At 38.8% G+C, this 24,171-nt stretch overlaps 2 protein-coding genes across 3 annotated transcripts; both read left to right on the top strand.

The window, feature by feature from the left end:
- The first annotated feature begins 385 nt into the window (after positions 1-385).
- Positions 386-16,289, top strand: erap1b (endoplasmic reticulum aminopeptidase 1b). Of its 2 annotated transcripts, XM_088293260.1 has the most exons (20): positions 386-599; positions 1,074-1,108; positions 1,249-1,752; positions 2,613-2,751; positions 2,875-3,009; positions 3,802-3,922; positions 4,812-4,966; positions 6,074-6,187; positions 6,273-6,404; positions 6,472-6,603; positions 7,426-7,509; positions 7,591-7,781; positions 8,453-8,532; positions 10,407-10,590; positions 10,764-10,920; positions 12,372-12,556; positions 12,633-12,794; positions 13,436-13,576; positions 14,265-14,346; positions 15,001-16,289. In XM_088293260.1, the coding sequence occupies exons 1-20, from the start codon at positions 474-476 to the stop codon at positions 15,166-15,168; spliced, it is 3,027 nt and encodes a 1,008-aa protein (XP_088149386.1). In that variant the 5' UTR covers positions 386-473; the 3' UTR covers positions 15,169-16,289. The 2 variants fall into 2 exon arrangements, with proteins under 2 accessions (XP_088149386.1, XP_088149395.1); XM_088293269.1 differs by lacking the exon at positions 1,074-1,108 and having other exon boundaries at positions 456-599.
- Positions 16,290-16,448: 159 nt separating this feature from the next.
- On the top strand, positions 16,449-21,704 carry LOC148344107 (uncharacterized). The gene is made up of 4 exons (XM_088293295.1): positions 16,449-16,761; positions 19,945-20,024; positions 20,109-20,415; positions 21,213-21,704. Exons 2-4 carry the CDS (start codon positions 19,996-19,998, stop codon positions 21,318-21,320), a joined length of 444 nt encoding a protein of 147 aa, XP_088149421.1. The 5' UTR covers positions 16,449-16,761; positions 19,945-19,995; the 3' UTR covers positions 21,321-21,704.
- The last annotated feature ends 2,467 nt before the right edge of the window (positions 21,705-24,171 follow it).

The raw sequence follows: 24,171 nt of genomic DNA, 5'->3' as shown, positions 1-24,171 counted from the left end.
AATAAATTATGTTGTAGTAAAGACGAAGAGAATGCTATTAAAATAACGTTATGTCTCCGAGGCAAATGGAATTTTCGCAAATTCGGAGTGACGTCACGAATTTCGAAACACTTCACTTCTTTTAATCGAATCTAAATATTTTGCACAACTGTCCAAAGATGATAAGGCTACTTTACTGTAATACTGAATTCATGCTATGTGCCCGTTTTACCTAGACTCTTCTATAATTATATAAAAAACCTTTTTTAAAAAAATATTCTCCGGGATTTTTTTTTTTATTATTTCTACTTTGAGAAAGGACCTCTACTTCCTTATATCCAGACCAGTGCTGCTTCCTTGTGGTGACTACGGGTATTACACAATCATACAAACAAAAAAAACTCCACGTGTAACCAAGAAGCATACTGTGAGGGTTGAAAAATCACATATATTACAACGTTATAGTTTTGGGCGTCTCTGAAACGATCCGCGTGATGTCATTTGATGAGAACGACAAATTGAATTCTCCCAGCATGCATTTGCTTTGTCATACCATTCGCTTTTGCTTTCTCTGCCTCCTGAGTCCTGGCCAGGCGAGCGACTGCGTGCAAATCGAAACGGTAAATACAATTCTTGTGACTCTGTTTGATTCTGAAGTGCATCTGTGTACATATATATTAAAAGTAATATGGTCTTTGAGTTAAGGAGCCATATCGGTGTTACTCATACATATGTTTGACACGAGCTTATTTTTAAATCTATGCGGAAATAGTTTCGTAATCACTTTGGCTAATTATTTAGAATGACATGAGCAAAGCGACTTTGCAATAAAAACAACGTTAATCTTCATGACTATATTTATTTTTTTTGCAAATCTATTTTTAGAATTGTATGGCAGTGTAGCTAGCAAATCATTCACACATAACTAGAAGGAACAAGGTAATTTGAATTCACTGCCAGTGGGACGATTGTTCCAAACGTAGCCATTAGTTTGCATTTTTTTGACTGGTTTATTTGCTAAAAACAGAGTAAAATAATTTTATTATTATTGTAATTATTGTTATTATTATTATTATTACAACTTCTATTTACAGAAACATTCATTAACCCAACCTTATTTCAAAGTCAGGTAAGTCACCAGAGCTTAGTTAAATTCTCATCTCAAGAGCAAATTGAAAAAATATTACTGTCTCAGTCGCATGCTCATTTCAATCCCCTAAAGAAGTTTTAACACATTTCTTGTGTGTTGTTGTGTTTGATTTGGAACAGGTGGTTTCCTATTTCACTCGCCACCATGGTAGTGGCTCCTCTTTTCCTGGTGGTCTTTCTTTTCCTGGGTCAGGTGTTGGGGGCACAGATTCCACGTTTAAACTTGAATGACGTCACCATTGCGCAGACGTTCCCCTGGCCACATATGAGACTTCCCCAAACGGTCATACCCGTGCACTACGACCTGACAATTCACCCCAACCTGACCACTCTGAGCTTCACTGGGGTGGTTTGCATCCAGCTGGATGTGTTAGAAGACACCAAAACTATCATTTTGCACGCCAAGCAGTTGAAGACCTTCAATGCAAAGCTCAAGACACCCGAGGGGGTGAGGTCTCTTGAAGTTGTGGAGAGTTCTGTTAACCAGCAGCTTGCCTTGCTCTCTGACGAGGTGATCCCCAAAGGGCAAGACTACGAGGTTCAGATGGAGTTTTCCGCCAAACTCTCTGACGGCTACCACGGTTTTTATAAGAGCAGCTACCGCACCAACAGCGGAGAGATTCGGTAAGCCTTTTTAAATATTTTACAGTCCCTTTTTTGGAATTTTTGTCAAGGCAATAATTACGGCCCGACCGATATGGATTCTTTGAGGCTCATGCCGATTTTGATATTTGGCAGAACCAAATATTGATAACTGAATAAAGGATTAATATAAAAATGTATAATGAATGAAAAAACTCCTTTTTTTTGGTCCCTTAACGTTTACAACAATGAAGATATTAGTTCCAGGCAGAACATGTGCCTGTTTTTCATTACTCAGTCCTTTTAGTATTCATTTTATTTTTTTACATTAGAAAAAAAAAAAAAAAAAAATTTCTTAGGGGGGTTGAATGTTTGAATTTCATTATTTATGTCTTATATTATGATGTGTGTAACAGAGAAAAAATACTTTTGTAAAAACAGTCACCGATTTAAACAAACAAAAAAAATTATAAAATTGGCAGATTAAATCGGACAGCCGGTTATTCGGTCATGCTCTAATAAAAAATGAAAAAAAAAATATATATATATAATAAATATAATAATAATACTACTAATAACAATACTACTACTACTACTAACAATAATATAATAAGAAATATAATTAATACTACTAATAATAATAATCATCTTCATCATCGTCATAATAATGCTTATTTTTAAGTGACGCTACGCTATGTTTTAGGGATGGAGTACATTTGTCCATCCACGCATTTTTTTATTGCACAGTTCCTCATTAGGCCCATTGCTTCACGTTTTGTTGAACTCCTCATCATTGCATCTACTCACTGCGGGCAGCTAACAAACAGCAGATGAATATGGCGTCAATAAATGATAGCTGGCTCTGCAACTGTTGTGTTCATGTACCTAAATGTCATTATTAGGATTTTGGCATCCACGCAGTTTGAAGCCACCTTTGCTCGAGCAGCCTTCCCTTGTTTTGATGAGCCCGCCTTTAAAGCCAACTTCACCATCTCCATTATACGTGAGCCGCAACACATCGCCATCTCCAATATGCCCAAGGTGCTCTCCAATCATTTCACTGCATACCGTTTCTTTGTATTGTATGTGCGAGGGCTGCACTTATTCCTCTAGTTTTGCTGCTGTCGTTATACGGTATGTTGCACTTTATCTTTTATCTCACAGACAAAAACAGTCGCATTACCGGGAAATGTCTTTGAGGATCACTTTGCCACCACGGTGAAGATGAGCACATATTTGGTCGCATTCATCGTTTCTGACTTCCACTCCATCAGCAGGATGACCGGACACGGCGTCAAGGTGAGGGCGAACCCCCAACTCAATGCATGTGTCACAAATGATATGTATACTGTGATACCTTGAGATACGAGTAACCTGATTTAAAAGTCTTCAAGATACAAGATGTTGTTTTTTATTTACTGGCGGTTTTGCTTTGACAAACATGCACAACGTATTCTGCAGTCCACAATTCTGTACCACAAATGTGGTTACATTTGTGCTATTTTAAACCAGCTATTAGGGCAAGTAAGGTCGTTTTAAGCGTCACTGCAATTTTGACGTTGAATATCAGCCCGTACGAGATTATTGATGGCAATTTTTTTCCTTAATTGAAACTTGCCTGCCAATCAGAGATAAAAGGGAAAAGGTAGACAGGCTTTGTGGAGAAATGATGGATGTAAAGATTTTCTATAGGTGATATCCCTCACAACTATTCCCCAAAAGGGCTTTTTTTTCCCTGACGAAAAAAAATTCTCCAAAACCCATCAAATAATGTTCACACCTGGATCAGGACAATGTTCGGTGAAATGGTGCGACAAAATGTGAACCAAATTATGTCATTGTTTGTTATTACAAAGTCCAACATCATAGTGTTAAAAAGAAAATACATTGCAAACTTTTTGTGGCGTCACGGGACAGATTACTGCTATTTCCATTCATTTTAATGGGGTAAGATGATTTCCATAAGTGTTTTGAGTTAAACAGAACTCTCAAGGCAGCGCTCTACACCGTCAAATGTTAGCCTGCCGACATACGAATTGTAGAGGAATGTATGACGTTCAGACTAAACTATGCCTTGCTGATTGCCATCAGATTTCCGTCTATGCCGTAGCTGAGAAAATCAACCAGACGGACTTCGCGCTGGACGCCGCTGTGAAGCTGCTCGACTTTTACGACGACTACTTCAATATTCCTTACCCACTCCCCAAACAGGGTGAGCATGTTGTTCGGTATTTGGCGGCATGTGGCAACATTTGAGTGTCGTAAGCAATTGTTACACCTTGATTGTCTCAAATTTATGGGGTCAAATATCGTTTGTTCTTTAGAATCCAACAATAATCCACAAAATGTTGGATTCAGAAGGAACTGGTAATCATAGACTCTCTCTCTTTGCACTCTGCGGATCCTTTGAAGTTTAATTTTAATGGATAGGTGCTGATTATCATGAATAACAGGTTAGAGGAGTGGTTACCTCAATTATGCTCTAGGACATTGCATGTGCGCTTGAAAGTAAAAGACTCCCAAGGCTAGCGCATTGGCATCAGTGACTCAATGTATTATTTGGGAAGATTTATTTAGAAGTTAGCCATTGCGGAGATGCGTGGTCGTTGATGTTTGCATTCTTCTTTGACATGTTTGTCTGAATAACAGTGTCCGAACAAGAGACAGAAAAAAAAAATCCTTTATCATTAGTGTGAGGACCAGAGCTCCTATGCATGCCATTTACGTGATCCATGTGGGGTTCAAACTTCCTCTGCTGCTTTTATTGTGAATGCGGATGAGTCATGTGGCCCTAATGTGAACGTGCACAGTTGTTTTGTTTTTGTCTTTCGTGGTTGCTTGATCCGTACGCCTCAAAGATCTGTTACGCAGCTGGCCGACCGCATATTGGACATGAAGCGAAGCTTCGTGAAATCTGTTATAAAATTGATATCCATTTGCAAATGTTGGAATTGTGATAAATATTGAACTTGTCAGCATGAAGGCGATTTAATTTTGTTTGCCTCGGATCGTCACTTTTGAAACGATACACCTTGAATGTAGTCGTTAAAGGAACGTCATTTTGTGCCTTTCCTTTACGTGTCTGCTTGTGGCCCCCACAGACCTGGCTGCTATCCCCGATTTCCAGTCGGGAGCGATGGAGAACTGGGGTCTGACCACCTACAGAGAGTCGGCACTTCTCTTCCACCCCGATAAATCCTCCATCACGGACAAAGTGCTCATCGCCAAGATTATCGCTCATGAGCTTGCACACCAGGCAAGAGCGCCAGAATTTAAAATACATCACCACGAGGGAGACGTCACTTGTCCCAGTCATCTGTTGTGGATATAAAAAGTCTACACACCCCTGTTCAAATGCCAGGTATTTGTGATGTAAAAAAAAAACGAGACCTAGTTAAATAATTTCGAAACCAATTTTTACACAATTAACATTAGCTGCACCGTGTAGAACTTGTGGTTTTATTGAACAAGGCATCGGAGAATTTAGACGCAATATAATTGTCTGCTTGTCGAGTTGAGTAACAGGCTCTCTTTCTTCTGAAAGAGAGATGGGAGGGCTGAGCTGATGTCTGCTCTGTTGTCGCATTGTCCTAAAAAAATAAGTAAATGCTGGCAGCGTGTACTAACATGATTAGTCCACGGGTCTGTTCTAAAAATAGCTCAACAATGATGGCAAACTGACTTGTTAAGAAGAATTACAACAACAGAAATATGTTCACTTTTATGTATTTGAAAATTACTTGGTACTTGGTTTCTTCTGGACCAAATATACAATAGTTTTATTAAAATAAATTAGATTGTTTTCAGTGGAAAGAAAAAAAATGTTTTATTCACCCATAATTTTCTACAAATTCCATTTTAGAGCTGTAATTTTAATAACGTGGTATTGCAATATTTTGCTCACTGTTATTAGTAAAAAAAAAAAAAGCTTCACTCAACTAAATTTTATATGCTACGATTCAATAAATCAATATCTAAGTTCAAAATAAATTTTCACGAGTTTTCCAAAAGTAAAGGTGAAGCCACTTTCCTCCAGCAGATGGCAACGTGGAGCCAATTAGTTTGGACGAGTCAACGGGTTTAAGCATTTAGCAGAGTCAAGTCGTCTGAGCCATGCCAGGGCCGGAAACAAAACAAATAGAAAAACAACCCAAAAAATGCTGTGCCCAAACCCGCGGCAAAATTTTATTATCCGATGAAACCAAGATTCAACTTTTTTCTGTTGCACAGGTTAAACTGTAGGGCACATTAATAGTAGAAATGCTTGCCATTTTGGTCTCATTTTAAATCTGGCATATGATCAAGGGTGTGGACATTTTCTATCCACAGCAAATTGAAATACTCTTTATTGTCTTGTCTGTAGTGGTTTGGCAACCTGGTGACGATGGAGTGGTGGAATGACTTATGGCTCAACGAGGGTTTTGCCAAGTTCATGGAGACTATTGCTGTCGACGTCACCTACCCGGAGCTCGAAGCGGTGAGTGCCGCACCTCCATGCGTAAGTTGATCCACCACGTGAAGAGAAGTGTGCAAACCTCACAAGCGCGTCGCTTTCCTATTAGAACAACTTATTCTTGGGGAAATGTTACAAAGCCATGGAGGTCGACAGTCTCATCTCATCACACCCGATATCCACCCCTGTGGAAAACCCCACCGAAATCCAGGAAATGTTTGACGAAGTGTCCTACGATAAGGTTCTTTTTTCTTACATTCCATTCTTGAGCCATGTACTTTGTTTAACGCGGTTTGCTCGTTTTTCAGGGAGCTTGCGTTCTGAATATGCTGAAAGACTTCCTGACACCTGAAGTGTTTGAGGTTGGAATCGTGCGCTACCTGAGCCTGTACAGCTACAGAAACACTGCCAACAGCCACTTGTGGGAGAGTCTGACCAATGTGAGTCATGATTGTGTGGGAGGATAATTCTACCAAATTGAATACTTCAGTATTGTTTAGCTTACATCATTGTTTCATGTAACATGAAAAGTTGTTGGATTTATGACTTAATGACTTATAATCACGCCACACTTGTTTGATGGAATTTTGTGTCGTAGACAACGGTGTCAGGGCTCAACAGATTTATTTATATAGCAGAAGAAAAACAACATTTAAATGGAAAATATTACATTTATAGGCAAAAGAATTGAAGACATTTAAAAGCAAAGTCAAGAAATGAAAAGTAGTAAAGTCAAATTACTAAATAAACGTACAGCGCAGGAACGTGATTTTGAAAAAATTAATTGTAGAAATGAGCATTGGTTTTGGGGAACATTTTTAAGGCACACTTGGCTACCTTAATTTCTCTTGGCATCTTATTCCACTTGTGTGATGCAGAATTACAGCTAAATGGTGACGCACCATGTTTACCACTAATTGACTGCTAGTCCAAGTTTGTGGTAAGTTAGCAACTTTAATTGGAGTAGATAAGTGAACATTTTCCTCTTTCATATTAATTCATTGGGTTCATTTGAGCCTAACCTCTTTGACCGAAACGTTAATGAATTTATTGCTTGTTTGTTAAAACAATACACGGGAAGAAGACCTTCCCAAAACAAATTAAATGTCAATATTGAGGAAAAAAAAATTGTTTTCAAAATCATTTCACGCTGTTTGAAAAGCACACAAAACACAAAGTCTTTTAAAGTTAAATGTAATGGCACGGAGGGCATATAACATGACACCCCTCATTGGTTTTCTTTTCTTAAACTTCTTAAACAGGTTTGCGATCTGAATGAGCTGCCAGGCGCGCCTTCCAAACAAAAAGAATTCTGCTCAAATCTCACCCTCCCATCTGGAGAACATGTAAGTTTTCACGCATGGAAATATCACCAAGTGTGATGAACATTTCGTGATTGATTTGTGTCTTGTGTTGTCTCAAATCAGTATGATGGTGAAAAGTTTAACATCAAGAGGATCATGGGAACATGGACACTACAGAAAGGCTTCCCGCTAGTCAACGTTGACTTAAAAACTCGCAAGTTCTTGCTCAGCCAACAGCATTACCAGAAGATGGAGCCGACAACCAAAACCACCACCACCACCAAAACCACCATCATTGAAAACATCGATAAAACGTAAAAAAAAAAAAAAAGCGTACATATAAAATTGTTTGTGTGTATCTAGCCATCTATATGTTAGGTCTGTCAAAATTAAACTGCTAACTCTGGAGATTAATTCTAAAAAAAAATACGCAGTTAAATATTTAAACTCTGTTTTATGTATACCTCAAAAATAATTAATTTGCATACTTTGCAAAGCCAAATTCAAATGTTGTCCCATACTAGCTGTACAACCTTTTGAGAAATGTTACTCAGAAAAATGCCTGTAAAGATGACTCCGTTAGGATCATATTCAAGAATCAAAGAAAGCTATTAGAACTGTCTTTGAATGAAATATTTCATAGTTGGTGAATTTGCATCCATTCCCGGATATTATTCACGTAAATATCAGTCAAGCTTCACAGAAAATCGTAGTTGAAAAATATGATTAATCGCAATTAATCACGGAAATGTTTTGTGATTAATTAGTTAAAACATTTAATCACTAAAATCAATCACTTTTACAAATGACATTTTCACCCATAAAGTGCGCTGTATTTCATCGTAGCCTACAATGGTGTTCACGAACTTGCCTAAAAGTGCTGCAATACATGATCATTATTGTCCTTAAAACACTCATGTTTTGAGTGCTTGCAACATTTGCTTGTTATTGTCTTACCAAAGTTTAATATGGTTAATGTGTCCAGGCTCATTTGGGAGATTCCACTGACATATAAGACAAGCGACTCTCCCGCAACTCACCACCACCTGATGAGAGGCGCAGTGGGTAAGAGGGTGATTTCATTTTTTTTCCCCCATTTACAATTTTAAGCATGTTTGCCACTCTTTTTTTTTTTGACTATCACACATGTTCCTGCTGGATTACACGTTTTTATACTAACATTTTCCTCAGGGATTTTATCATTATACCGCACATTAAGGATGTAATGTTTCTTCTCATAATTTGATCCGCCCCACCAACCCCATCCCCGCCCCCCAAAAAATGTTTGAGGATTTTTCTTCTGACTTGAGTACCTGTTGATTTCATGTGCGCAGTCAAGCTAGCCACAGCAACGTTTGTTCATGCTATTCAACGACGGCAACAAATCGTGAGAAGGCCAACTTCATAATAACCCCAAAGAATAATGGACACCAAATGCCTCATTCCGCTTTTATTTTGAAGTTGTCCCAGGCGGGGCGTGGTGTTGTGGTGGCTGTCTTGACTCATCTTCCTGACTGTAATTGGGGCCACTTTTTATTCTCGTCACAAATTGTTGCCACGCCAACTTGTCATCCTGAAGTCATGTTCAACTGCTAATTTAGCACGCGAAGTGACTTTAATTACGCCGACACATACATACCGCATCTGTTGCCGATGTTGTTGGCTATTAGCTTGTAGGTGGCAGTCAAGCGAGTACCCATACAGGCTTACAAGAGTCGTTGGACTACTTTTCAAAGGCAGGTTAATAAGTGAAAATTTTGCTGACCGCCTCCCGACACAGTTGCAGGCCCTACAGATCAATTTTAACAAACCAGACTAACTTAAAGACCTTGTTAATGTTCTCATGCAAACCAGAAGTTAAAATTATTACATCCAAGCCGGTTGCTGCTTCTTCGCGTTTCATAGAGCCAGCGAGAAGAACGTGGCCAAAGACTAAACAGCCGCTGCAAGAGCATTAAAGACCGCAACTTTCGCTTTGCGCGACAGAAACGAGGCTTTAAAAGTGCATTAATACACCAGGATTGTATTTTTGACTAAAATGCAATGCGGGATCATAGTTATGGTAAAACAACTTTAGGATATCAATTAGAACTTTGAAATTAGAACTCGTCGTTATTAACGAATGTTCCCTCATCTTCCACTTCCGTGTTTGTAATCACGTTCCTCTCAGAGGAGAGTGGCATTTTCTTTCTACATTTTGCATTTTTAATGTTGAATTTGTTACTTAACAAGAATTTAGAAGGTCATGACGCAATAGAGGTTTAAATCCCCCACACAATAAAAAATCATAAGAATAATTGATACATTGTAATTATTATTATTAACAATAATATAATAATAATAACAATAATATTAAGTCAGCCTATACTTTCACCTTTCATTCCTAACCGCAAAAAAACAAGGATTGTTGTATATGAAATGATAAACTAATGTTTTATTTGAGAAATGTATAAAAGTTTTTTTTATAATTGTTTTATAATATCATGTATATTTTGTATTTTAGTTGATGTGTTTTGTGCTTGTTTTTTTAACCCTGGGGGGCGAGCCACTGTAATAAAAGAAAAACAAAACTTGCATTACTTTTTTTAATTATTTGAGGCTGAAAGAGATTTGATTTTGAAAAGTGACCGGATTCTGTCTGTAACGTTGGACGAGTCTTGACGCATGTCAAGATGCTAAATCTCTCTGTCCCATTACACTAATATTAAACCCACAAGCTAGCAAAATGACCATGTTCGACGTCCGCTCTGTACAATTTGCTGTGATCTCATCCCCCCGCCCCTCCCATACTTGCAGTCCACAAAAGCTCGGGACTTTTATGAATTGGTCCATGGCGGAAAAAGGGTTCGGGGCCACTGGTTTAACTGTTTGCGACTTGGTTTGGAATGAAATGGTGGTTCAGTACTGTATTTGCATTTCATTTAACTCCTTGTCCATAGATATCCTGCGCTTGCCAAAAGCCGTGGACTGGATCAAACTCAACGTAGACATGAGCGGCTACTACATCGTTCACTACGGCAAAGATGGGTGGAAGCCCTTGATTAAACTTCTGCACAACAACCACACGGCGCTCAGCGGCAAGGACCGAGCTAGCCTCATACATGATGTCTTCCGGATTGTCAGGTCAGGAAAGTTTTGGACTTTGCAGAAAGGCAGCAATACATTTAGGATCGTTCAAAGTTTCTAAATGTATTGTCGCCATTTTTTTTGGGGGGGGGCGCATACCTTGATATCACAGCTATAAAAACGACTGGATTTTATTTACATTCATTCATTTTGTAATGTTTTTGTTGCAGTATCCAGAAGCTGAGCCTGGAAACAGCTCTGTATTTATGCACATATCTGTCCAAAGAGACTGACATCATGACTCTGACTCAGGGCTTCAGCGAGCTCGTCCCCATCTATAAATTAATACAAAGGCGGGAAATTCTTCTTCTTGAGAACGACATGAAGGTAAGGCAAAAGTTAACACAGAAACTGTTTGCTCGGTGATGCTTTGGGTGTGGAGATAGATGTGTGACACAACACGTCAATCCAAGACTCTAAAGTTGAAATGCTCTCTGACTGGTTTTATTTGGCTCCTGGATGTGACGCGGCCACAAGCTTTTGTCATGAGGGTGAGGCAGTGTTGACTCTGGGTGCAATTACTGTTATATTAAATTGTCACATATCTTTAATATATTGTCAATTTTCTGTCATTTAATGATTTACTGTATTTTCCGGACTTTAAGCCGCTACTTTTTTCCCACATTTTGAACCATGCGGCTAATACAACGGTGCAGCTTTCCTGTGGATTTTTCTTTCACCGGTAGGGGCGCTCTATAGTTCAGAAAATAGGCTAAATAAATCTAGATTTTTTTTCTTTTGGGTCTGTTCTAATTAGCAAAGTTGTTGCTGTGTTAAAAGGCAAAGTTATAACATTGTGTTTATGTACCTTTATGTGCATTCACAGTACAAAATCGTTCTGTACATGCAGTAGACAACAAATTTTTTTCAACATTGAAAACTCCGGCTTATAGTCTGGTTTTTGTTTTTTTCCCCCAAAAAAGACTTTATAGGCTTATATACAGTTTCACCTTATAGTCCGTAAAATACGCTAGTCAAGTCATTTTTGCTCTGGTTTCACTGTTCATTTTAGGATTCTCGATAATATTTTAAGTCGTACACAGTGTTGGAATTTGTTGCCAATATAGAGAGCTCAATACTATGTGGATCCGCTGTCATATAAATTGAGGTGTACACCCCATGTTATGTTTGTGATTTACCGTATTTTGGCGCACTCTCAACGGGTTAAAAGGCACAAGGGGTTATTGGGCGAATTACTGTACAATAAGGGAAACCAACCAATACAGCAAATCAAACTTAATTCCACATCCATACATAAGGCGCACCAGGTTATAAGGCTCATTGTCGATTTTTGAGCAAATCAAAGGGTTTTAAGTGCACCTTATATTCCGGAAAATGTGGTATTTTTGTGTGTTGCAGTTTCCCCCTCTGGAGTGTTGTCTCCCTGTTTGTGTTCCGCCAAAATAGTGCATCAAACCACTTTACTTTCAATTTGCCTCCAACTCCCACATTTACTTTCGACCTTCCTCGTTGCCACACTGGGGAAGGGTCGTAGGGGAAGGGTGGTTTCTCGAGGGCCGGTTTCTTGGATTTTTTTTCACCTCTCCCTGGTGCAACACACCTGACTCAAATAATGCTTCCAGGGAAGCGCCTCTCAAAGAGCAGGATTGAAGACAAGTGCCGTAAGGGCTCCCCAGACCCAAGAACAAAGAGAACCTCCTGTTTTCAAACTCGTTTAGACAGAAACATCTCACCGAGTAGTGCACTCGGTTTGGTGGTCCACAAAATGGATGATTTAATGAATAAATAATGAATTCCACTGTGTGTTTTATTCACAGACCTTTATGCTAGACCTGTTCAAAGACTTGATTGACAGTCAGAGTTGGGACGATTCCGGTTCGGCGTCTGAGCGAACGTTGCGGAGTTACCTGCTGGTCTTCGCCTGTGTCAGGAACTACACTCCTTGCGTGACCAAAGCCAAGCACCTGTTCAACTTGTGGAAGGACTCGGACGGCCAATTGAGGTCAGCGCCGGCATTCCCTCACATTTGAGTGATGTCATCGTGTAATGCCGGGAATGAAGTTGTCTCCATTTCTCAGCCTCCCCGTTGATGTCACCCTGGCCGTGTATGCCGTCGGGGCTCAAACAGAGGAAGGGTGGGACTTCCTCTTTGACTTTTGCCGTCGGACCATGCAAATGTCCGTTCAGAGCCGCATCAAGATTGCCTTGACATTAAGCCCATTGCGTCAAAAGCTCAAGTGGTACGTATTATATCAAGTAAGTCGCATATGGCAGTCCTGTTCCCCTCAAGCAATGAACACGTTGGACATCAGATGAACAATTATGAAAGATAAAGCAATTTGTCTTTTCATCAGAATTGATCTACGTCATTTCTATTTATTTCACACTGTTTTTGTTTACTCAGCAACAGATCTTCTGAATCAAATGTCTTTTTTTTGTATTTTGGGATGTAATGAATTACCATAAAATCAATGAATAACATACACCCATGTATAATATGACGCCTGACACACTGGTATCCTTTATTAGCTTGAATAATATGAATAAATAAAACAAACAATCCAATTAAGTGGAAATGTTTCTAATCCAGGTTAAAAACTCATCTTTCATACCTTTAGTTATCGTATTTTCGTAAATCTTAGAGCACTGCATGTTCTTTTAGTAATTTTAGTACGCTTTTTTCATGTGTGTATATATATATATATATATATATATATATATATATATATATAAATATATATCATTGAGTGTAATAATCACAATTGAATTTCGATGAATTGCGCAGCCCTACTTTATTCTCTTCTTCAGTTTTCGCTTTTTTTCCCCTCAAGAGTAGCGAATCCTTTTTAAAGAAGTGGGTCTCTTCTCTTTTCCTGTGCAGGATTCTGGAGCAGAGTCTCCTCGATGAGGGGATGAAAACTCACGACCTCCCAAATTTGCTGGTCTCTGTCAGCATGAACCCCCGAGGCCACAGACTAGCGTGGGACTTCCTTCGAGTTAATTGGCAGACTCTGATTGACAAGTCAGTCTTAAGCCGCACCATGAATGCCTTTTATGGTTCAAGATACTTGAGTTATTACAAAACTGAATAACAAAATGGGCCAAGTGTCGACATGTGGACTAGTTTCTTGTCGGCATCTTACTTGTGCTTGTCTGATTTCCAAAGTGTCAGGGTCTATTAGGTAAGAAGTGTTATCATTTTTTGAATGATAGCCAACACGAGATTGCTGACTGAACTGAAATCAGGTCACGTCTGGTGTGTCAAATGAGCTTCTTCGCGTCATCCAATGTGTAAATCGTAAAGATTTTGACACTTAGTTAGGGGTTTTTAGGAAAAAAAATTTAATTGCAATTTACATTTTTTTTGTCTTTCTCTTAATGTTGTGATTGTGATCTAATATGAAATTATTTTTATAAGGTCCTCTTCTCCTGGATTTTTTTCAACCAAGTAATAATTTTTTTTTGCAATTAACCTTCTCAAAATCTGTTATACATAAATATTTGAGCCTATGGTTTCAGGTTATGCCCAAACCATGAATTAGCATATCATCACAATATTTCTCTACTTCAGTTAGGGTTGTTAACTTACTAAACACTTAATTGTCACAGTCACACTTCCTTTGGGTACATGTTGTTGTCAAAGGGCAATTCCTTCCTGAAATATGTTCTTAGCTCATCATATAATTAACATGTTTCTACGGATATTGCAGGTTTGAAGTTGGCTCGCACTCCATTGCACACATGGTGATGGGAGTGACCAGCCTGTACTCCACAAAGACAATGCTCATATCGGTGAGTACACTTAGCATCCCCGGTTTAATTGCCATGTACGAACCCACAATTAAATTGGAGTCCTCAAAACATGAAATTATACATATCCCTCAGCATTTTAGACATTTGCACTTTTTAATGATATCCTGTGCAAGAGCAATATGGATTCCATCCTTACATCAACCAGACCGTTATAATTATGATGATCATTTTTTAAAATAAAATTTCAATAAGCCATTTATTAGAAAATATAATGAATAAAAGAACTTCTCTTTTGGTCCCTTACTGGTTAAAAATGTTCTGAATGGCTGACAGGACATTTGACTATCATTATCTTTGTCTTGCGTTATAATGTGTTAAAACAATAAATCAGTAAAAAAATCTGAGAAATTCAGCTGATTTTGAACCGATAATCGGTCGGGTTGTCGTATTCAAAATAGAAGTGCGCATTAAAAAAAAAAAAAAAATCGAGCCACTTGCCAAACATTGTCACCAATTTTGAACACTCCATTAATGATTTTAACAGACATTTTCGGATAGATGCTGCGCACGAACTATTATGCTGGCAAACAAAATTGATGTCTTTTACGGCCGGGTGATAACGTAAATTGGGGGCATACGTATATTCTGTTACCACCCCCCCAAAAAAATGTCATCATTTTTTCATGCGCTCAGGTGGAGAAATTCTTCAGCTCTCTTACGGTGGAGACGGGCTCAGAGATGCGATGTATCCAGCAGGCTTACAACGCCATCACTGATAATATCCGGTGGGCCAACACCAACATTCCCGTGCTGCAGTCCTGGTTGAAAAAAAATAATCAAGTTATTCATGAGGACTTGTAATGTTGAACAAAGACACTTTTTCGATTTGTTACCCAAAATGTCATCATTTGAGTGGAACGTCTGAAGTGGGACTTGTGCTCCTCAGACAATTTTTACTGAAACATCTTTTTGACGTCGGTCAATGCAAAAGTATCTTTGGGTTATATAATTCAAGAGCTCAATGTTTATATGTAATTGTTTTTTTTTTTTTTTTTTGCTAAATAACTCGATTGCTTGCAATTTGAAAACTAATCTTCACCTGGGTTTTAATTTATTACAAACTGTTGTTTTGGGGGCCTCTGGGTTGACCCCAGTAGTTTCTCAATATGAAGTCAAAAACTGCGTTTGTCCATAAAGGTGTGCTTATTATTATTATTAGTTTTTTTGTTGTGTTTTATTTTATTTTTTGTTTTACCTGAACCTGTTTTATGGTTGGAACACTGACTCTTGGGGTTCTCCCCATGCTTGTGTGGGCTTTCTCTTGGTACTTTATTTACTCCAAAAATATGCATGTTAGGTTAATTCTAACTTGTTAATAAGTGTGAATGTGAGCGTGAATGTTTTTTGGTTTTTTTTGTCTATATGTGCTTTGTGATTAATTTGAAACCAGTGCAGGGAGTAATGCGTCTCTCACCCAAAGTCATGTGGCTTTGTGATGGTGAATAGGATAAGCGGTTGGGAAAATGGCTTCACAGTAAATGTTGACAGTGCATTTCTCTGTGCAGTTTCTAACTAACCCTCTAATATTTCATTGTTAAAGATGAATTCTAATGTTTTGCGGCAATCTTTTGCTATTGCACTGATATTATTGTTCATTGACCGAGATACTGTGATTTGATATCACTTTTTTTTTATGCTGTTGGCTTGCTTTTAAGGTTTTATCGAACCTGAACATAACTGTCGATTACTGCTGTGGGTATTGATCACATCTGCATGGCATTGTTTAATTGGATGGAAATGTCCGAAATGAGAGTTTTGTCCTCTTGATGAATTCATCCTGCATTGTGACATTTCCGTCAGATATCATTTGATTTGGACTAATCACGTCCCAGTTGAGTTTTGAGAGTAACAATTGAGCCAAACCTTGACAAACTACAGTGGAAATATCTCACTTGCTTCCGAGTAAAACTGGTCTGAAGCCACCCTTGATTTGTATGGACTTTTTATATCCATTGAATTATATAATATTTTACCCCTAATATCCTTAATGCATAACAAAATGTGCTCAACTGTTCATTTGTTTCGACAAATTCTCTCCAGGATCTTTTCTGTCTTCCCTGTGCCCAAAGTGGTCTGAGGTGAGGCAGTGTGGCCGCAGGTAGCGTTTACTTTAAAACCTCCTCAGCCATCATAAATTCTTGCAGCGGACCTTTGGCACATACCAATAAAAGGCACCACATACTAGAATAGAAAACAGCACTCATCATCGGCAGTATCCATGTGTGTGAGCTTGGACTTGCATTAGAAAGTCGACCTTATTCCAATTAGTTTTCTGTACTTAACCCTTGCACAGACCGGGCTGAGGGCCGCTCCCTGGCAGAAGCACACCCAAGTCCGAACAATCTCTGGTCTGCTTAGCCCACACCTGAGGAGAGCCGTCACTGCGACTCAAAGGTAAGAAGCTTAACCGCCTCATTCCCTTCACAATGAAGAATATGAGCGCGTAAACCAACTGTGAGCGCTCACATTTTTTTTTTCCTGGAATGATGCAAGATGGCACTCGATCCAGCATGAGAAAAGTCAAAGCTAATCGAATAAGAGCGGTGCTTTTTTATGGTAAATTAGCATATTTGGTAACTAGAGAGGAAATGGGTGTCATGCGGCTTGGTACACACTCATGTGATTCCCCGTAGCCACTGTGTCAAGAAAGTTAATTAAAAACCAAAGGTGAATTGGATAAGAAAAGCACATTTGGCCAATTTTCATGCACAGCACCGCTTAAAAACGTGGTCGTTATTATTCCATAACTGACTGTTACTCTATACAATGAGGCTCGTCATTTCATGTCGCGTCAACTTTTACGTAACGGCCGGATTAGAAATTCAAAAGAAGGGACCAACTGACCAAATAGTGAGCCAACACCCACTGTTGTCATTTACAACTGTTTAGTAATGATTTACAAAGTGTTTACTGTCAATGAATACTTTACAAAGGTGCAATTATTGTAAAGTGGTACCAAAGCTCTTATGTATTGACAGAATTTCCTTTGGGACCAATAAAATCCCTACCTCTCTATTTAGCTAGCAACTGCAGATACACAAAAAAATGTCTATTGACATTTGGGTGGATGTCATTTTTTTCAGCATGCAGTCGCATCGTCCAGTAATCAATATGATGATTTAGACACTTACAATAGTGCCATGTGTCTACATAAAGGTACTTTTACTTCTATATGATTAGATAACATTGTCATATAAGACAAAATTGTTTTTTTTTTGTGTGTGCGTCTTCTGTTACATGAACAGAAGCGCAGTGGTCAGTGAAATAACTCAATTGTATTTCTTCAAAAGAATGACTTGATTTTCATGGACATGTATTTTTAAAATTGTTTCCCAATTGTATAATTGAAACTGTCGATATTTCAACATCGTCAGTGTTACTTTTCTAAATCAACCAATCTAAAATGTTGATAATGGCTTAGGCTCTTGACCGCCGTTATGTTATCGGTTGAACAAACAAATCTGTTTTGGGGCTCACCTGAAAAGTCATCATTTTGGAGGGAGGAGGATTCTGCCCAACGCCAGCGATAACATGTACTCTACAGGACAAATTTAAATCCTTATTTGTCCTGTACGGTACGTCTTATCGTGAAGTACGCTATCCTAACTCATTGGAAACAACTGAGGAATTGTTGGAACAGCTAACCAATGCAAACAGAAAACAATTTCTGGAAAGGGGATCTATTTGTTACATAAGACATTTTAAGCATATTATCAAAGGGAATGGGTCAAGATTTTATTCATAAAGTACTTTAGAAACAACTGCAGCGCAAAGCAAATGCTTTACATAAAAATCAGACAACTGATAAATGGAGTGCACTTACATAGCGCTTTATTTACTCCAAATGAATTAAACAAAGCCCGAAATGTTTATTTGTCTATTGTACAGTAAAAGCAACGGTAGCGCTGAGCAATGAAATACGTTGATTTTCTAACTCCACTTATATAAAGACCATAAAAGGTGTTTCAAAAAAGAGCAGTTTGAAATAATGAAAGATGTCTTCTCAAGGCAATGTAGAGAATAGCAATTTAAAAATGGTGACCATATAAAAAGGCGTTCTGGCTGTGACACTTCTGTAACATAATTAATGTTAAAAACACACAAGACACCATTATAGAGGCTCAAATCTCATGCTGTGTTGAGCGGCGAGGAATAAAAATGTTTTTAACCGACCCAAGGCACGGAGCAGTAGTATAGGGATGGAGCAGCTCACAGGGACACGACCATTTAGAGATTTGAAAAGAAATAGTAGAGTCTTAAAAGGAACTCTCAAATGGAGGGAGTTACACCAATCCTGTTATTCATGACGACATCTTTACGCAACAAATCCGAGCCAGCAACAACCGGTGCGGTTGGACCGTAAAGCGGACTGTAAAACATATTGTGTTACAGCAGCTGCCTGTTAAAGACGCTTATCTCTACACGAATGGGTTGTAAAAAAAAAAAAAAAAAAAAAAAAACAGCGTGGTGACTTGGATAAATTATTGTGGTTCAAAGTGTATCATGCTGAAGAATTAAGGGAGTTGGTCAGCCAAGTGGATATCAATGGAACTTTTGTACGACACAAGTACTGAAGTGTATATATTCTGAAATAGTCATCTCATCTTGTGCTTAGTTGAAGACAAAGATACTATTCTGTGTATGTTTGGCAACGGGTGGATCAACCTGCCAACTAGTGGAAAAGCATTTCTCACATTATGCTGACATGTGGCATAGATAGAACAAAAATACATCACTTGTAGTAATTAGTGAAAACTTATTTAAGATATTGATGTTATTTCATGAAAATGTGCTCTTCAACTGGCCCTGCTAGCTAGTTGCGTGCTAGCATAGCATTTCATTGGTTAATCAGTCAACAAACAAAAGTAGTCAAGATTCTGGCTTCGTTTTTGTCACGTTTATTCGAAGATTATTCCCCATTAGCAACGTTAAATGAAATACATCTTGATAATAAAACTCAATATCAAGAGTGATGCTAATTCAAAGAGAGAGGAGAAAAGCAGCTTTACTAGCTAGCACTAGCCTCTCTCCACCTGCCACAAGCTATTTAGCGCTTAGTTCGTGCCGCCATGACACATTAAGCATGACTGCTGAAGTGTGGAACTTGAATAATGCAGATTAAAAATGATTAAGCATGCATATACTTATGAATTATACACATTTTAAGTGTAATGAAATGAAAATGAGTTGACGACAGTGTCCCATTTCAACTGTGATGCTAACTTTAACAGGTGCATGGAGGCATCTAAATATTCCCTCTGATGAATGAAATTGTGAAGACTTACTTCCATGTTGTAAATGAGTTTCCGACCGAGTGTAGGCAGTAGCTTTAACTTGGATTAGTGCTAACATGTGGTCGCTCCACAATGTTGTGAGCCAATGTTTAGATTGTTTTTCTCATTTCTCCAGTTAGGCCATTTTTGTTTAAAACTCCATTTTCACTTTTTACACAAACTTTGTGTAATATTGCTCTGCATGTGACTAAATGAAAGAGCTATTTGTGGAAATACAGTAAATGTGAAGTTATGAGAGCTGTTTGACTTCATGTTAAATGGACTGCAATTTACTCCAATCCAGGTCTGACTGCTCTTCTGTTTCAACCCACATTTGTTCGCCTGACCTAAAAGGATGTCTTTCAGCAGCATCCCCGCTCTTGAGTAAGAACATTTACAAGCAATGAGTCAGGAAGTTTCCCGCTCCAAATATAACATGACTGAAACCACATTTATTTGCTTCCCAAGGATCTTCCTGGCCATCCTGGGCATCGGCCTCCTCATCATGTTCTGCACCACCTTCTGCAGGGCGTGCAGCCGCCTGAGGGAGGAGGAGATCGAAAGAGAGGCGTGGAGGCGGACCGAACACGACGGTCGCCCTCCTTCCATATATTTTATCCCGTTTCATGGGAGACTGTCGCAGCAGCAGCAGCAACAGCAGCAGCAGGAGGAAGAAGACCACCCTGGGGTTCCTCGGTACAGCCAAGAAACTTTCACGGCGCCACAGTATAGCACTGCTGGAGGTTACTGTGGACCACCACCATCTTACACGGAGGTGATGCTTGGCGAAATTTATCTTCCTATTTAAATACTCCCTACAAATGTTTTTAAGGTCTTTAAACACACTACAAACACATTTAAAAACTTTTAGAGAGAGAGACAGAGAGGGGAAGAGCTGGGAAATATAAGTGTACCAATCCTGCTTTCTAGCAAACGAATCCCATTTTTTCCCCTAAACTAAGTTATCTTACAATAGATCCTTGAGCCGTTTATTTCTGTTGGCTTAAAAAGGTAGACATTGAATAAATTTGAACAAAACCGAGATTGAAATACTTCCCGTTCTCACTCTTCTGCTTTCAATTTTAGTGTTGAACATAATAGTGTGTTGCCATCTAGTGGTCGACTGTGGAATCACTCTAAAAATAAACACGTGGCAGAAAACGTATTGATCCACATACACTGTATTAAAAAACATTGGAATTCAAGGGAAGCAGGGTGGGAAAAACGCGTACTTAGATACTTTCAAATGTGTATTTTTCATTTGCATATACAATATTTGTGTATTCGGCGGCACAGTTGCAGGGGGTTACACGTCTGCCTGGTGGTTCAAAGATTGTGGGTTTGAATTTTTGGCATTCATGTGTGGAGTTTGCATGTTTGCCACTAGTGTTTAGTTTTATACTCTGACGTCCCCTCACATGCCTGTTTGGTTCATAGAAGTCGAAATGGTCCTTATGTGTGAATGTGAGCGGGAATGTTTCTTTGTCTCCCACTGTGTCTTGCAATTGGGTGGTGTGCCACTGAGCATTTCCGCTTGTGTGACTGTAGTCTTGTTCTTCTGTTGGGTTCCAGCTGGGCTTTAAGCCAGACGATCTGCCGCCAGCATACACCGAATACAACGTGAACCCCGGCACTGGGCCGGCTTCCACGGACGCCGTCCAATCTTCAACGCAACCATAAGACACTGCAGCTGTGACAAGCTAATGCACATGGACGTCTGATTATTGCACTGGAGCCACTGGACTTTTATCTTGAATGTGAGTGTGCGTTTGTGCGTGTGTGTGTGGGGGGGGGTGTGTGTGTCCTTTGATGGAATGAACGAGTCATCATCATTAGAATGACCTGAAATTAATTTAACACAGTTTGCTAAAAGATCCATTTTTGGGAGCAAATAATTGTATAAATATATATTAATAGAATTATTTCAACTACAGTAGCTGGCCTACTTACTTATACTAAGTGTGAAATGATAATTTTGCATGCTCCAAACCAAAGATATGCCTCTATATTTGTTCAAGAATATATTGTCATATGCGCACGTTATAAAATAAAATATTGCTAAAATCACGTGTAAATGTTTGGATCATTACCGTAAAAATATGTAGATGAGCAATTCAAGAGAATTTTTTGGAGGGGTCCCAGTGAACAATTAGTTCAAATATAATCACAAGAACTACCTATGAGTTCATATGGCTGACTGGAATGAACTGCCCTGGAATTGATTGACAAGTTCATCGCGGAAAACTGATAGTAGTCCTTTATCGGGTGAGGAACCATATTTGGTCGCTTAAGAGGGTGTTCCTTCCAAATGAACCCTGCACGTCTCGCACATCCCCAAACGATGATGTAATGCCTTATTTTAAAGCCATTGCATTTAGGTCATTTGACAAAAAAATGTTCATTTTACGTAGCCATTTTCCCGTCCATCTCCTGCACATTTTGTCCTTGAGACAGTCTATAAACTAAGTAAATAAATTATACACATTTCAAATCAAATAGTAAAAATGATTACGACATTTGCAGAAATTTATACATCTGACCTGAACAATATTGAAAGGTAATTAATTTCTTGTAAATTATTATTATTATTATTATTTTTACTACTGCCCAATAAACAGTGACAAAATGATGAAAACATTTGGTTGAAGTTTTTGAGTTATGCTTTTAAAAAATGTTTGGAAAACAATACCAAATGCTATAAATGGGCGAACGAATCGCATCGGCTTTGCAGGGATGTAATTGGATATTTCAACACAAACATTGGACATCACATGTAGACAGGTATTATAGACAGACATAAATCTGGATGTTTATACGAAACTGCTCCCGGATGGTCAATGCACCAAAAGGAGCAGCACGATTTCTATTGAATTGAAGCAAAATAAAGAATTAAATAAAAAACCTTAGTGTGGGGATTTTGGTGGTAATAAGGCATAAAACGAGTACTTCACTTCAAGTGGAATATGAGCACCGGGGGAGGGGAATGGGCGTTCAGGAAGACAGAGTTCATAGGTCGAGGGTACTCGTGGAGGGAGTAGACTGCTCTCGCTCTCTCTTGTGGGAGATTAGCAGCACACTCGTTGGATCTTGACAGACAGGAGCCAGGTGGCACCTCTGCTTCTGGAAATTGACGATAGCAGAGAGAGAGAGAGAGAAAATGAACCAGTGACATTTCTGGTCAAGAGTTTATACAAACAGGAAGAACGCCGACAGACACTTCCCTCCACTGCGGTATTTACTACGGAACTCCGTTGTGGAGTTGAGTTATTTTTAAAACAAATAGGACTGATCAGCTCTCAACAATAAATATTCTCAGATTTTTGTAGTTCTCCATTAAACCAGACTGATTGTATTTTTTTTTTTAATAAGATCGGAACAAATCTGCTTTTACTCTGGAAAACAATCAATATTTTTGCAGAATTTCCGATGGATGCTACAGCCCCAAAACATGACTAAATCATCATTTATATTTGTATTTTCGTCTCTGCCAATTTGAAAATGTCTGAGAGTAAAGGCATGGAAATTCAATTATTTTAATCCCATTTGTCGATTAATCGTCAAAATGAGCAACAGATTAATTGATTATCAAGTATCAACGCGATCATTACTGCACTTGGGTGTATTTTTCAGGTATCTGATATTATGGGTAAAAAAACCCCGATGTGATCGTCTAAAATGGGTATTGTTCCACTCCTTGATAAGAAACAAATTTCTGCACACGTGCACTCAGTGATGCAAGCTATCCAACGCTGCTGCTCATTAGATTGCGCTCAAGGAAGGCGACTGGAGGAATCGAATGAAACAAAGCCGCAGCGTTTTATTGCTCACTTTGCGCCCATTGGTAACACTTCATTTGAAGTTGTTAATCTGATTAGAGGAAGCTGGTGACACTACTGATGGAATGCAGAGATAAAATCATCTAATGAGCTTGTTACGGTTGAACAATACGTTTGTTATCGAGTTGATAGCTGTGTGTACTGTTGCTGCACTGCATCATACCGAAGGGTCTTCTTTTTATCAGACCCATCTGGCCATGTGGTGTAGCGCAACTACAATATGTCGTTAGATAAATAGCAAGGATGTTCTATATAATTTTTTCAGACGGATACCAGTGCACGTATTCACTCTTAAGCACTCACTAATACTGAATACCGATACCTCGAGTACGTTTGATGCATAAAATATAAATAAAGAGATAACTGTGAATAAAGACCTTTCTTTGTGACGCTCTTGATGATTCGCCGGCGTCAAACAACCTGAGAGTAGCGCCAACTATTGGCAAGGAGGATTAAGTCGTCGTAATGTTTTTCTTGCGGGAGACAAAAGAGCATTTTGTCCTATGCTGCCCTCCGCTGTCGACTGGAATTTACTCCAAAGTGCCCTCTGGCTCACATTCCGAACGTCACTTGACCAAATGACGAAAGCAGATGCGCCATGACGTCCACAATACGAGCTTGAGGGCACTTTGATGTCAATTTCAGTTGATAGGAGTGGACGGTATAGGACAAAATGGCAACATCCTGTCACTGAA

Source organism: Idiotropiscis lumnitzeri, chromosome 1 (assembly GCF_059441095.1).
Source record: "Idiotropiscis lumnitzeri isolate Australia: NSW breed Sydney's pygmy pipehorse chromosome 1, RoL_Ilum_1.0, whole genome shotgun sequence".
Taxonomy (NCBI): Eukaryota; Metazoa; Chordata; class Actinopteri; order Syngnathiformes; family Syngnathidae; genus Idiotropiscis; species Idiotropiscis lumnitzeri.
This window is presented reverse-complemented; position numbering and strand designations above follow the sequence as displayed.